We start from the raw sequence: 16,116 nt of genomic DNA on the forward strand, positions 1-16,116 counted from the left end.
TTGTCTTCCCCTAGCGTTCGTTGAGGCCAAGTGATGGGGAAGAATATTCTCTGGTGGCTGGACATATTGGTTTTTAATTTTTCTTTTTCCCTCTTCTCCATGCTAGCTGTGGTAAGAAAAGGATATAGCTAGAAATCCAGTTTTCTACCTGGTGAATAATGGATTGTTTGTCCACAGATCTGGATAAGTTAGACAATGAGAAGAAGGATTTGATTCAGAGTGACATTGCTGCACTCCGCCACTTCTACTCCAAGCACCTCGAGTTCCCTGACAACGATAACCTAGTAGTACTCTTTGCACAGGTAAGCACGCGCCATCAGGGGACATCAGTGTGGCCTATCCTCTCTCCACCCATACTCAGTGAATGCAATGGTAATAGAAGTTGGTCTCACTTGGCGGCCGGGCTCTGGGCCTGTTGGACCCTGAGTTGCTGTGACCCTGCTAGATGACCTGAATAGGTCAAGGTCCCCTCTGTGATGCCTTCACTGTGGGGTAGACTGTAGAAGATTCACCTCTACCTCTGCTTGGGAAAGAGATTGTGAAAACAAGTAGCCGTTGCCCTCAGTACTATGCATACTCTAAGCTCTGCAGAGAAAGATCATTTGAAGTTCCTACATTAAATTTTACTTTGCTTCTCTTAAACTTTCCCTTCTAAAAAAGCTGTCCTTCTATCTGTAGTGATTTTTTACTCCTACCAAGGCTGCATTGATAAAACCTATGCAGATCCCCTGAGAGGAGCCTCCTCTGGTGGCCAAGCAAGGACAGCCACCACACAGAGGAGCCTGAGCAGATCCACATGCAGGAAGACTTTCCTGATGGGTGCTTCGAAATCTTGCGTAGAGAAGCCTAGGTTTTCTAAAATCAGAGAGAATTTAAAAATTAAGAGAGGCTCCTAAATAAGGACAACCTCAAAGTGATGAAAGAACTGGAAAGTAGGCCACTGGAGAGGCCATGGCTTGGACAGTGTCAGGAGAAAAGAGGCAAGGATGTAGCTGGCTTGCTCCAGCAGGATATAGTCTTCCTGTCACTGCGAGGGCTTCTCTCCCTCACCTCCCCTTTCTTCCCCCACTCACTGGGCATCTAGTAGAAGGTGACCTACCCAGGGTGAAATACTGGGATTCTGCTCCATTAGTGCAGGTAGCTCCATTGTCCTGCCAGAACCTTCTGCCTCTCATTGTATAAATGAGCTTAGGTGGACAATGACATGTTTTTGTCTTAGAGTAGAATAAGCATCACTAATGTATCCTTTACCCAGTAATTCCATTTCTAGGAATCTGCCGAGGAAATAATCTGGAGATTATGGACAGAGATTTACATACAAGTTTATTGTAGGGTTCTTTTAAAAGCCCAAGGAAGGAAGGAACGAAGGAAGAGAGGGAAAGGAACAAAGACAGAAGGAGGAAGAAAGAAATATTAGAAAAGGGTGAGCAGTAACAGTTTGATTAAATGAATTGTGGCACAGCCATGTGATGGAAGGGTACGTTGCCTTTGTAAGTTACGTTTTAAAGACTAAGGATGTAGTAAAATAATGATACAACCTTAAGTATAGAAGCAGGATGAAAAATGTGTATGCTACGAAGAAACACAGACCTATGTAAAGATTAAATGGAAGTTTTCTGTTGATTGTCTTCTGAGTTATGGAAAAATTTAGCTGTTTTTGCTGGATGATATTCTGCATTTTTCTACAATGAGCATGTATTACTTAAAAAAATACCAAGAGGAAAAAGGTAAAAAGCACACACATTATAAATTGCACATATAAAGGAATGAATCTTATTTCTATCCACTTCAACCTTTTCAGAAGAACCACTGTTAACAGTTCAGTGAATTCTCTTCCAGAGTTTATTTATATATATTTTAGTTATGTGACTGTCATAATCAGGAAAAAAAAAAAAAAGCTATTCCTTACAAAAGGAAAAAAAAAAAGGTTCAGGTTGTGAGTGTTAAGGTAGAAGGGATAAGCGACCTTCCTGAATTTCTTATGATCTCGGATGTACACCACATTTTCCTAAGAATCCTAAGATAGTGGATTTATTTGAGAATAGGAAGTTGAGGAATTGACTTCTCTTATATTTTTTGTTAAACTGAGTATGTGATTTTTTTTTTTTTCTGGGTTAGAGGAGGCATGGCTATATGAAAAAGTAAACCTAAAGTATCTTCACTTCTAGCTATAAGGAAAGATAAACCTTCCTCTGACACAGTGACACATGCTGGTAGATGAATTAGATGAATTATTGGTGTTAATATGGGTGCATGATATGGGTGCACGAGCTCACTGGAGAAAGACAGAGAAAGAGAAAGTGAGAAATCACTCCCATGAGGAATGGTCAATCCTTTCTCCTCCATTTCTTCCTCTTTTCAGGATTTTTGGGCACCCTGCATACATACCCAGTATGTTTCTCAAGTCATGGGGTCCAGAACTTGAACTGGATGATTGGCATGTGGGGATCCAGCTACCTTTGCCACCGTGCCACTAGCTGGCCCAGGGACCGTATTTCTATAATCGAGCTCAAGGCACTGATCGTACAAGTATAAGTATACATGTGGGAAAAATAAGAGTTTGTGAAATTTGGAATGACTCATAAAATCCAGAACATATGTGCCTTAAAAAGAGAAAAAACTGTGTGTGTGTGTATACACATATGTGTGTATATAGTATATACATACACACACATATGTATGTATGTGTGTATATATATACGCAGATTTATATATACATTTATATATGTACACATATAACTGTAGGTAATTCTTTTATAGACTTTATCAGATCATAGTGTCCATTCTGAGATTGTGTTCACAAAAGAACCCATGCACACACCTTTTCACATGTAAATTTAAAAAGGACATTTAGCATCCTCCAAAGAAAACTGCCAAGCAAAATTGAGAAGTGTTGCTGCAGCCCCGTGACCCCTGCGGTCCTGCCTATCAACCCCTAGCCACAGTGACCACTGCCCCAGCCTTAGAGCCCTCTCCTCTGTCTGGTGCTCAGAGGCTTCTGTGGGTTAACGGTGCAGCCTCACAACAGCTGGCGGCAGAAGGCAACACCCTCCTTCAACAGCACCGAGGTGTGTTTTAATCACCGGGAACATATGCGTGGTTGGGAAGTGTATTTTTGGTGTGCAGCCTACATTGAGTCTAAATGCTAATTATGAGACTAGCTCCTGCAAGGCACTTAATGCCTGATTTGACTTGAAAAAGAGGACTCTGGCCCATGCATCTTTCTTAACGCACAGTTCCCTTTTTTTTCTATAGGGAGATTACAGAAGGGAGGGAGAGCTGGCAGGATAATTGCTATGCAGTTCAGTTTAAACGCCATCACCACCTTCCCGAAAGAAGCAGTAACAACACTTAGGCTTACAGGAGCCTTCACTTATGAAGAAATACGCATGTTCTTCCACGGGAAGAGGAGGGAGCAAAGGGCCTGATGGTCATGGAACCTTCAAGCCTGAAGGAACCCGGAGTCATAGACTGTCCCAGCTGGGCTTGCTCTAGAGGAGATAGCAAAGCAGCAAGAATCCCTGATAGTAGTAAGGAGCGGTAGATCAGTTTTGAAAATTGACGCCTAATTCTCTCATTCATTCTTTCATTTTCAAACATTTGTTGTCATTTGCGGGTACCAGAACCCTGCCGAGGCATGTCAGAATCAAGTCTAAGATTGTATAGAGATCACTTAGTATCTAGTAAAGTGCAGGACACACGTTCATGCTCCAGTGAACTTTGTTGAATGAGTGTAAAACCCTTGGTTGATGATCATTGGTTTATGGTTACTGATGTCCATTGGCAAAATTGGTCAGAATACTTGATGTTGGCACAAAAAATAGTATGCCAGCTTTCCTCAGCCCAGAAACACCCAGCTGCTTGGGATGTCAAAGGCTGTGTGTTATTTTATTAACCTGTAGTGCCCTCCCATTTTCTTCTTCTTAAGTTGAATTGTATATAAACACTGCAAGTCAGACCCATCATAGCCTCACTTCTGTGAGTACTGAGATTTCCAAGCCTTTGTCATTGGCTCTTTAATCTTATTAAATTGTCACCTTAACATTTAGTAGCTCGAGTCAGTTTTAGAAGAAACATGGTATATAGGGTAAAGAAACCAGGCCTTGTCAGACTTTCCAGTGTGAACTCTTGACTTTTCTTCTGCCAGTTGCCACTTTTATTTCCTTGAACATATCATGTAAGAGCGAACCTCTCTGAGCCTCAGTTCTCACATTTGCAAAAGGAGTGTAGATAATGATCGTAGAGTGAGACCCGGATTTACAATCCTTAGCATGGTGCCCAGCTGGGAGGAAGTGCTCAGGGGATGCTAGTTTTATAAAAAATCCATCAGTTGGCCTGAACTATGGCTGACCAGTGTCTCCAGGTGTGGAGGAGCATGGGGTGGAATCATCTGGCATGCACACCTCACCAGCAGCTTGGGATGAGCAGGAGTTTCAGCCATTGCCACCAACTCGTTTTCTGACTATAGACAAGTTCCTGCTCCTCTCAGACTTTAGGTTCGTCACGTAAAAAGTAAAGAGATTGAGTTCCCTTCCTGCTTGAAATGTTAGAGACGTATAAAGAACACCATTGAATCGTCTTCCAAGAGACTGGGTGTCCTTTGAGGCCACAGATTTTGGCCTTTTCATTTTTCTGTGCACAGTGCCCAGCACATCAAGGCTCTCCATAGATGTCTGTAGAAAGAATGAATTTATAGAACAATACAGAAATTGGCATTTACAGTCCTCATTTTCAGCCTGTTCCCTCTAAGTTAAGCCTGATGAGTTGCCCTTACTATTTTTCAATGCAACATTTCTTTTAAAGGATGAGAAAGTAGCCAGGGGTCGGTTTGGCTGAGACATGAAAGGCCAGGTCTCAGTCCCTCAGATTCAGGCCCTTGGTCCTTTGTCCCTCAAAGGGAGGGACAGTGATTAGAGGAGATGAGTAAGGACTTTCATATTTACCACTTCACCTTATGAGACAGGCATTGGAATAAGTGCCTCCTTTTTTAAGAACAGAGGCCCTCAGTGATGGGCTCAAGATCACACAATGAAGCTGTGGCATAATTGGGATTAGACTCCAGCTGTCCTGACTCAGGATGTCCTGACTCCCAGGAAGGTGTGCAAACTTCAGTCCATGCAGCTTTAGGGGACTGAAGTGTTCTTAGGCCACTCAATAAAGGTACCAAAAAGTTTATGGAAGTGGAATTAAAGTACAAATTTAGCTCCCAGAGGTTGGCACGGTGTTGGAGCACAGTGCTGCTACATACTATTTTATAGTGTGTGTAGAAGAAACAGCCCATGCCCTGACCCACATGGGAAAGTTCCCAGTTTGTGTCTGAAAACCTCCCTGTGTAAGTGCATGCCCATGATCTGGGGCTGCTAGAAGCGGGTTGGATCATGGCCTCCAGACCCTGTTGGGGGTCCACATATAAACGTGCTCTTTTTCTTTCTCATTTATTCTTTTTCTGTCCTCCACACTCATAAAAGAAATTTAAAAATATTTTTGAGAGTACAACTATATTTTGGTATGTAATAATTTTCAAATCCATGGATAGTTTTTTCACAATATCTGTTATCTGTAATTTTTTGAACACACCCTTATATTTAGATGAGTAGGCAGGCCACCCTGTAGAGTGCTTCAACCCTAATAGTTCTTGTCTTTATTTCCATGTAGGATGACACATAAATTTTGTTTGAATAAAGGATGCCATGGCCAAACGAAAGCTTTTGAAACTACTAAATTAGAACATGTTCCCCATTAATTTCTTAAAGGTCGCAATTAAAGAAATGCTCTCCATTCAGAGAGAAATTTTAGCAACTTTTTTCTTTCTTTCTCCCCTCTTCTCATTGCAGGTTAACTGTAATGGCTTCACGATTGAAGATGAAGAACTTTCTCATTTGGGATCAGCAATATTTCCTGAGTAGGCTGAGTTTGACTTCTCTTCTTTTTACTTATTTAACACCAATTTGATTTTTTTCTTGATTTTTCTATAACTCATTTAACTGCATGTGGTAGACATGAAACTCCAAGTGAATTAAGACAGCTTTTTAATCTGCCAGATTTCAAAATATTTCCTTTCTACTTAAGGATCTGAAGGTAGTAGTTAAGAGAACAGTTGCTTGTTAAGTCCTGCTAGGCAGAGAGCTGTTATTAAGGAATATTTTATAGTGTGTATAGAAGAAACAGTCCAGGCCCTGCTGAGAAATCTGCTTTTGCATAATGATGGTTCTGGAAATCTTTGGGTTTCTTACGCTCAAAGTGAAACGGTAATTGCCAGCCAAGAATTGGCAGTTGGCTTGGGTGGCGAATAGATGCACTTCTTCCTCATCTGTCGTTTTGGAAAAATACCAGCACGGACACAGCGTAGTTTAGAAGGAGAATATTACCGAAGTAGTAAACTAGAGAAAAATTTTAAGGAACTATAGGAGTTTTCTCTCTATTTGCAAAAACACATGAGTGATTTAAGAAAGCCTGGTTAGGGGCCTGCAGGTGGCATAGTGGCTAAGGCTCTGGACTCCTACATCCTGACTGTGGCTTGAGCCCCGGGCCCGGCAGCTTGAAAATCACACCAATGCATGCACATGCATGCCCAAAATCCCAAGAGGAGAATGGAAGAGAACGGATTGCAGTGTGGCCATCCCCACTAGGGGGTGATTACTTATTTTCCCTCTCTCTGTCTCTCTCTCGCCCCCACCCCCCCCAAAAAAAGAAAAGCCTAGTGAATTGACAAGTGAAGACCTTTATAACTTAGTAGATTACCCAGAATGCTTTGATGTTGTCTCCCTGCTGAAATGGGCATTTCTAGAATGCTTCAGGCCCCTGATATCAAGCCCTTGCTTCAAAGATGGCCAAGGAACCCTTCCTGTATCCCCAGCCTGAATTAATCCACATCATAAATTGGTTGCATCTAAAGGGATATTGTGTGCCAGGTGCAAGTCTTTTGTCTCATGAGCAGCTCTGACAGACTCACTTAAACCAGAGAGACCAACAATTTACTCCCATAAAATGACTGTCCCTACGGACAAAATCGTGTCACCTGCATTTCGAATTCTGAATTCTGATAGTGAGGAGAGAAGTATTTGGGGGCGAATCTCTGTTTAGAATTTTGCGCTTAGAAAAAGGAAGATTAAAAAAAAGAGGGAGGGCCTTGGTCCCTGTGAGGACTTACATTCACTTCTGAACCAAAATCGAGCCTGGAGTCTCTGCTCTCAGTATGGTAAAGACGAAAAGCGAGATGGAGTGGTGTGGTCGCAGCCTCCGTGCTTCTCAGTGGCTACCCAGGAACGATGAGTTGTTTGAGAGTTTTTGCTATAGTGCATGTCTTTTGTACCCATTAAAAGAGATCTAATAAAGATATTAAATATAGTTCTTCTGTAGGACAGTTCTATTTGGTCATCCAGAAAGTCACGTATTTGTCTATGCAGATATTTGTCACGATATTCCTGACAGCCCAACCCAATAGAGAGCGGCTTTTCCTTTCATTCAGCTGTCCTCACCGCACATTCAGGCAGCAAATTTCCCAGCGTCAATTCCCTGTGTATCACTTGCTAGGAACCAGGGTGGGCCCCAGTGCAGGGCGCAACTGTATCCCTCCCAAAGACAAGACTTGGAAGTCATCTGTTGGTCCCTGCATAAGACCACACACTCCACTTAAACCTCTCACAAAAAAGGAGGTGGAAGACGGTCACTCCCCCTCCAGCACCCCTCATGGCAAACCCGGGGCAGCTCGCCCTTGTCAGGCTTCGAAACCTCTCACTTTTTTGTATTCTCTGGGCAAGCAGGGGAGGGGTCTGGCCTCTGAAGGGTCAGACAGGTGACCCTGATACACATGGATGTGAGTGCCATGGGAGCATGAGCCCCAGTTTCCGGGCAGTTTTAATTGGGGAAAAAAAATCCCTTCGGGCTAAAATCTTATCGGCATTGTGATTTCAAAGGCAGCATTTTCAGAGATCAAGCAAAACCTGTAGTTTAGAAATTTCTGCTCTCAGAACTTTGACCTTGATATAATCAGAAAGCTCAAAGCACCTCGCATAGGCGAATCTCTCTCTGTCCTCGCTGTCCCTGAAAAGCAGACAGTGGGCAGCAGAACAGTCATGTCCCAATTTCCCAGATGAGGAAATTGAGGTGCAGTGAGACTCAGACGGGCTTCTCCAGGTCTCTGGGGCGATCACAGCCCTCCCTCACTCAGGAAGCGAGCATTTCTCAACATCTGAAGACATGTGAGAAACAACCCACTAGTATAAAAAGCTGCTTGAAGAGACAACCTGTTTGCCTTTTGCAGCATACAATGCAATAGGTTTTTAATTTTGAGACCTGCATCTTTCAGGAAGGAATACATGTGCCATTTGTTGCTTTTTTTCCCCTCAATTTGCCATGGGGTGTATGTGCTCCAGAAGGAGCCAGGGAGGCGGAGGAGAGGAAGAAAATGAGAAAGCACCCCTCAGAGGGGATGACCACACTGCAGTCCCTTCACCTTTACTGTTTTCTTGGAGTTTTAGGCACGCACACACATGTGCCTGGTATGTTTTCCAAGCCACTGGGTTCCGGACTTGAACCGCACAGTTGGCCATGTGGAATCCAGCCACCCTAACCACCATTCTACCTGGCTGGCCTTGTTGCTGTCTTCACTGTCATGTGTGTTTTGGTTTTGGCTTAGATATCTCTGTTTTGGGCTGAAGATTTTACTTTTCAGTAGGGTTGAAGTTTCAGATGTTATATGAGATTATAAATGCATGCAGAATAACCTCTTAGAATATGATGACCAACTATAACATTTAAAAAAAAAAATCTTACAGACCTAGCAAACAAGCAGCCAAGGGAATTATGTCTCTACCTCCTTAAGAAACCTGGGTTTTCTCTTCTCGACAGTGTTGCTCTGATGAATCATAGCTGTTGTCCCAATGTCATTGTGACCTACAGAGGGACCCTGGCAGAAGTAAGAGCCGTACACGAAATCAGCCCTGGAGAGGAGGTGAGTTTGTGACCCTTGCTTGAAAGGCAGTGTAGACAGATCTGTGCAGCATCACTTAACAACTTTGGGTGTAAGAGATTCCAGCCATTGAACTGCATCTGTCCTCAGACCCTCCATGGGTTAATGACCCAGTTGAGCACCCATAGCTTGGAGCCCCACACTTCGGGGCTTCCATTTGGTGCCTACCATTTCCATCCTTGGTCAAGAAGAATCAGGAAAGAATAGATTCAGCTAAATTTCTCACAAAGGTTTATAGAGATTTAAAGAGAAAGAAGACTGCTGAAATGGTCAGAATAAAGGTTTTGATTCTTTTTTAAGAGTCTGCGTATCTCTGTTGCCACACAATTGAGGTTGAGTCCCTCCCCCCCTTTGTTCTCTTGTTTGGGACTGTTGAATTCTTGTCTGTCCCCATCCAAAAGGTCCAAAGCCTTGGTTATCCAAAACCCATGTAGCCACAGAGCTGTTGTTCTGAGTACCTTGGCAGCATTTCACATCAGGTGGGTTCCACCTCTGGACGTGGTTTGTGGTGCACTTCATTAGGCAGGTAATTCAGCCGGCCAGCTGCCTGTGCTGATTGGAGAAGCAGAGGTAGTCGATGGCCAAGAGGCACCATCACTGCTTCTCCCTGACTTAGGGCTGGGGGGTGAACCAGGTGTCCTGTCACTTGCTAAGTGGTTCCCTTTTCTTTTCACATGCTGTGATTCCTCAGCGGCCTCATAAGATGCCACACCTTGAAAAGGCTGGCCTGATTAATTGCTGTATGTATGCTCTGTACTCTTAGCAAGACCTGTGACTTTATATATAGGAACTATAACTACACATTTAGATTAAAATTCAGTTCAGTGATTTATAATGCTGTTTCAAGGTGCATTTGGGGATATTTTATATTCTAGAGATAATTACCAGTGTATTCGATGATAAATGCTGTGATTTCTTGGAAGATGTTAACGAGTGCACAGCTGACTTGGGGCCTGAGACTCAGGGTGCAGGTTGGCCTCTCTACCCTTTGCCGACTCCCTCATGACAAGCGTATCCCTTCGGCCAGAGTATCTGGGTCTCTGAATGTCTTACAAGACTACCCTGATCTCTCCATTAAAGCAGACGATTGTAGTCCGTCAGAATTTCCTCACCGGCCCCCATAGTCCTGTGTATTGATGAGAGAGACAAATGGTTTGGCACCAAGACTAGTTCAGTCTGAGCTGCGAGCAGTGACACTTGAGTGGCCTTTGTCGCCATCTTCTGGAACCTTCTGTTTGTTGCACTGTGTCCATCAGTCATTTCCAAGGATGTCGGGCAGGCTCATGCCCTGGGAGGGAAGCAGGGCTGGCGATTGCCCTCATGTGTTCCGATCTCAAACATAGTAACCTCCATTCTTTGGAAAGTCAGTGCTTTGCGGGTTACTTGCCCTTCAGGGAGGAAGGAACCATTCCTCAGGGTGTCTTAGTGAGCCCCAGCATGGCCAGGTCTGGGGGGGCCTGGCTGCCCCTGCAGCATCTAGTCCTGTGCACGTTCTTTCCCTGCCTGTTTGGCAGTGCCAGGGGTCACTGGCACGCTGGCGGCTTTGTGAAATCCATCTCTTCCGTCCAACGTAAGCCTGGCTGTGTGTCCCAGCGAGTAGGTGATGGACATTGAGATGCCGGCCTTCTCCATATGCTCCGAGTCTTAGTTACAGACCCTGTCAGGAACAAGCAAGGACGGGGGAACCCATTGCCCAGCGGGAAGACTTCCAGTGTTTTTGGCCTGTCAGGATCAGGAGCTGCCTGCTGGGTCAGGCCATAGCACGCTGGTGTTCTAGAAGCCGTGCTTTCCCCACCTGACTTCTGCACCCCAGAGCTGTTAGCCCCAGCCAGCTGAGTAGGACCTCTTGCCCCATTGCCAGCCAGTGTGGAGAGGAGGGAGCGGAGCAGTGCGCATGTGTCCACACCATACTGCATGCACCTAGCAGTCAGCAACGGAAGCATCTGGACCATCCCGAGCTGTGAGATAGAAGAGGCTAAACAAAGCCAGGCAGAGACAGCACAGGCTGAATCCCAAGGCCTTGTGGAATCTTTCCCCTTTTGGGTGAGACAAAGCCATATACTCCTGGGGTAGATTCACAGATTGCTCCTTCTGGGACAGAAGGGGGAAAGAGGAGGAAGGGCTTCTTTCACCTCGCAGTTGGCTGCTTTAAGGACTCGTTGAGTCGGTAGACTTTCTCTCCACACGAGGAGGTGGACAACACTAGGTGGCCTCTGGGTTTAAGGAATGCAGTGTATTAAAGTGAACAGTGTCCTCTACCGTGGCCCGCCTCATCCTCCTTTCCTGAGAGGACCCTACCACAGAGGTGTGCAGAGCCTTGGGAATGATGAGGGCAGCAGACTGAGGTATTGCCTTTTTGGAGCCCTTAGGTTTTCACCAGCTATATTGACCTCCTGTACCCAACAGAAGATAGGAACGACCGGTTACGGGATTCTTACTTCTTCACCTGTGAGTGCCACGAGTGCACCACCAAAGACAAGGTGGGTTCACCAACCTGATAGGGATGCCGACACTACAGCACCCTGGGCTCAGGACCTCCCTGTCGAATGAGTGCCCCTATCTCACTTAGCGAATTTCCTCCTATGATATTTTTGACCCTTAAGATATGCCTTACAAAGACAGCCAGAGGGAATCTGGTTAGACTGGGTCTCTGTTCAAACCTGCTCCCAGTAACTGATGAAAACATTTCTATTACCGTGTACAAATAAGAGAAAGATCTTTCAAATTACTATTTCTTGAAAAGAAAGGAATGCTCAAAAAAGGGGAGGGAAAAAGCATAGGAGAACAATTTCCAGGCTTATCTGGCCTCTTCACCATAATATATGGAATTTCCCTGGCATTGCCCAAATTATTACTATTCTCTTAATTTGTAGGTGTGTAAACACCCTAGCAAACACATTCTAGGCGTCCTCCCTAGGTAAGGATTGCTAGAAAGTTAATAGATTTTTGTTTTTGTAAAAAGGTACTAGAGTATTGAATTTCCTTTAGATCCATTGCCTAATTTCCTTTAATTCTTCTGTAACCTTGGAATGGGTAGGCCTTTACCCCTGCATGGGAATATGTGTTATTTAAATGATTTCCTCATCAGCTTGGTTTCCATGGATCGTAATGCCTTCCACTTACGGACATTTCCCTCAGGATAAGGCCAAGGTGGAAATCCGGAAGCTCAATGATCCCCCAAAGGCAGAAGCCATCCGTGACATGGTCAGATATGCACGCAATGTCATTGAGGAGTTCCGGAGAGCCAAGCACTACAAATATATCCTTTACAACTGTCCAGTTTACTATCCCTCACCTGCAAGAGGTGGTGGGGAACTGAGAAGGGACAGCAGAACAAGGTGGGCTCACAGTTCTCAACATCGAAGAGAGACTGTTGACTGGTACATGTGAGAAGATGTGTTGACCACCCATGATGTAGCGTCAGTCCTGCCAGGGTTTTATACTGTCCTTAATTTTCCTTGTTTTATTAGTTTGGTTAGGAGCTCCACGTGGCAGAATACAGTGAAGAACAGGCTCTTGAAGGCCCTCATTTATTGGGCATCTTACTTTGGGCATGGTACCTTGCCAGGAGCCTTGATGATTTTACCCCTGCCCTCAAGGACACTGGATAGGGGCTTTTGGCATTCCCATGTAGCAGATGAGGAAAGAGGCTTAGAGTTAGCATGTAATTAACCCTGGGGACACAGCTGGTCAGATCACATCTCACATTTTACTCCAGTTCTGTCGACTATACAAGTCCATGTTCTTTTTTTTTTTTTTTTTGAGAGGTTTTTGCTATAGGGCACGTGCGCTCACCAGACAGACAGAGACAGAGACACAGAAAGCGAGAAATCACCCCCCAGGGGGGATGGCCACGCCGCAATCCCTTCTCCATTCTCCTCTTGGGATCTTAGGCACGCACGCACATGCACCCGGCGTGAGTTTAAACCACCGGGTCTGGGACTCAAACCACGGTCGACTACGTGGGAGTCCAGCAACATAGCCATTACGCTAACTGCTGGTCCCCAAGTCCATGTTCTTAAGGGCTTAAATTTCTAACCAGAGGGTAGAATGTAAATTCAGTGGCAGGAACTTAGAAGAATGGCACATTATTTCTCAGCCCAAGAAAGAACTGTGGGGTCAACTTCCTTTAAAATCCTCCACCTGATGTGCTCAGGGTTCTAGCTTGGGTAAGGATTTGAATTTAAGAAGACTGAGGATGTGGTCCTGATCAACATGTTCCCATCAGGCTGAAGGACTGTGCCATGGCTATAATTCTGTAGTTTGTTTAGCAGTTGAGGTCTTCAGGTTTCCTAGTTTGTTTCTTTGAGAAACACAAAGTTTCTTTTTCACTTATCTTTCTGGGATTTACTATTTCAGGGGATGTAGGTGGAGTGGATGAAATCATTTCTTGAACCTTGCCTAGGGAAGTCTCCCAGCGGCAGGGGCCTCTCATGTTTGGTCATTCCCTTGACACCACAGCACCCCCTAGTGAGTTGCTGGAGATTTGCGAGCTCAGCCAGGAGAAGATGAGCTCCGTGTTCGAGGACAGCAACGTGTACATGCTGCACATGATGTACCAGGCCATGGGCGTCTGCTTGTACATGCAGGACTGGGAAGGAGCCCTGCGATACGGACAGAGAATCATTAAGCCCTACAGGTGATTGCAGTGGCCGTTCTGATCGTCCTGGCACGGGATGGAATGCGAACAGCTGTGTTGTCATCCTCCTGTCCATGTTGGAACAGGCCTAGAACAGCAGGCTCTTCTCTGCACCACATCTGGAGGTACAGGTGCAGGGCGCTGTTCCACTGAGGCAGGTGTGGTCCTTCATCCCTCCCAAGGAGACACCAAAGGAGGCAGGTTGAGGTTATGCAGACCAGGTCTAGCCCAGCCTTCGCCCAGGGCCCATATCCACAGTGGTTGATTCAGGCTAGTGTTAAAAAGCAGATGGCGTAATGGTTACATTGCTAGACTCCCATGTCGTCGACTGCCGTTCAGTTCCTGGACCTGGTGAAAACTCATGCCGGGTGCATGTGCATGAGGTTCAAGATCTGGAGAGGGGGAATGGAGGAAGAGGGATTGTAGTGTGACCATCGTCCCTGGGGAGTGATTTCTTGCTTTCTGTCTCTGTGTCTTCCCAGTGACCACATGTGCCCTATAGCAAAAATCTCTCTCTCAAGAAATAAAGGGTATTTGTGAATTGGGAATGTGGTGGTCTTAAAAAAACTGCTTACACCATCCCCTTTTACTTTTCCACATTGCAACCCCAGTTTGCAAGTGGACAAACTCTGAGACCATTGGGAGGCTGTAGTTAGGTAATACCCACCCTTCCTAGGTTTCAGTAAAACAAGTTGGGTTTTAACTTGTAGTTATAGTATTAGCCACAGGGAAGAGGGTTATTAAACCCTGAAGTGGGTGACAGCAGGAAGTCTTGACATCCTCTGACTTCGGCTAGCTCCTTCAGGGCTGGGGTGGTGTAGCTCAGGTCACCAGAGCGCTCTTTAAGATCAATGCTCCACATTTACAGGGTCTGCCCAAGACCAAGTATGCCAAGCAGATCAGAATCTGTGGGCATTGGACCCAGAACTCCTTAAGTTCCACAAGCACCTAGGTGTTTCTCATGAGTTTGAGAAGCCCTCAGTACCGCTGCAGGTTTTAAGATCGGGGGTTGTAAAGTCTGTGTCTAGTCTGAAAGTCCACTGCCAGGACTGCCCTCCACCCACCCCACTGTGCTCCCATTAGCCAGCAGGGGGAGCCCAAGGGGAAGCCAGCTCCTAAAAGCTGCTCTTGGAAACAGAATTTGTTGCCTTGGGGATCATCTCAAAACCTTTCCTTCCTCCAGGAGTGGGCAAAGAGCTCCTCTGCTCTCATGCGCCCTTCCTTCTGGGGGATCTGTAGGGAGACAGATAGACAGCAGACCAGCCTCATCATTGTCCCTTGCTGGGCCTTCCCAGAGGTCTAGCTCTGGGGCTGCTGGTCCCCAGTGATACAGGTAGTCCATTGTCTCTGGCCCAGGAATATTGCTAGAACATGACTCTTCTGGACAGACTCTCAGGATAGACAGGCTGGAGCAGACTGGTATGTAAATACTGCTCCCTACATATGTGTACAAACACACATGCTTTCTTGCCAGGAGCTGCCTCCTGGGCCCTGACCTGGAGGAGTAGCCTTTTCTTAGGCAGGCCCCACCAGCACTTAAATCCCAGAAGCAAACAGCTGCTGTGCACCGGGCCCTCTACCAGACAACAGGAGGAATCTAGAAGAATGGGAGATGTTCTCCTGACTTCAGAGAGTTTATAATTTTGCTAAACGAGCAATAATCAGAGGGTATGACAAGATTGGCTTTTTTTTTAAAAAAAGAATGATTTATTTATTATTTTAAAATTTGTTATAGGGCATGTGTACTTACGAGAGAGAGAAAGTAAGAAAGCAAGCTGCCAGACTCAAGCTTAGAACCATGGTCGACTATGTGGGAGTCCAGGGCCTTAGTCACCACACCACTTGCTGGCCCTGAAAATGGGCTCTTAAGACATGGAGGTGTGTATGTGTGTAAATGTACTGAGCTGACAGGCCTAATTGCTACACTCACAAATGCGACATTTATGCTAAAATATATTTTCCCAGGGCCTTGCTTTGGGTACACCTGAAATAGAACAACCCAGAGTGGGACTGAGTATTACATTTACATTCTGTATAGGATTTCTCTAGCAGTGTTCATGTAGCTTTTCAGAAATGCACAGGCTGGGAAGAATGAAAGGCACTGATGATCAGATCCTGAGGAGCCATCTGTATGCCCCTGCCAGAGCCTGGCGAGTTTGGAGAAGCCTAGCTGCCGTGGAGTCTGCCCACAATCTCAGCAGCCACTGGCCTGCGGTGTGGCAGTAAGTAAGGTGGCCTGCTGTCTCTGTGTCCTTGCAGCAAGCACTACCCACTGTACTCCCTCAACGTGGCCTCCATGTGGTTGAAGCTAGGAAGACTGTACATGGGCCTGGAAAACAAAGCCGCAGGAGAGCGAGCCCTGAAGAAGGTACGTCTGTGACCAGAGGTTAGGATTCCGCACGGCCGGATGGCCTCCTTTGTGCTCCTCGCACCTCCCAAGGCCAGTGGCTAAAGTTGTGGAGGATGACCAGCTCCTGACCCACCCTCCAGCCACAGGAGCTCGGTG

The 16,116-nt window shown here is 45.6% G+C and overlaps 1 protein-coding gene across 1 annotated transcript in view; it reads left to right on the forward strand.

Moving 5' to 3' along the window:
- SMYD2 (SET and MYND domain containing 2) overlaps positions 1-16,116 on the forward strand; it is a gene marked incomplete at its 5' end in the record, with an annotated part of 30,995 nt that overhangs the window by 11,577 nt on the left and 3,302 nt on the right. Inside the window, 7 exon segments of the mRNA XM_014590653.2 lie at positions 178-302; positions 5,835-5,902; positions 8,851-8,953; positions 11,341-11,451; positions 12,110-12,230; positions 13,436-13,610; positions 15,870-15,978. Of these exon segments, the coding sequence (XP_014446139.1) occupies positions 178-302; positions 5,835-5,902; positions 8,851-8,953; positions 11,341-11,451; positions 12,110-12,230; positions 13,436-13,610; positions 15,870-15,978 (812 nt within the window).

The sequence above is a fragment of the Tupaia chinensis genome, unplaced genomic scaffold (assembly GCF_000334495.1).
Source record: "Tupaia chinensis unplaced genomic scaffold, TupChi_1.0 Scaffold000473_1, whole genome shotgun sequence".
Lineage (NCBI taxonomy): Eukaryota > Metazoa > Chordata > Mammalia > Scandentia > Tupaiidae > Tupaia > Tupaia belangeri.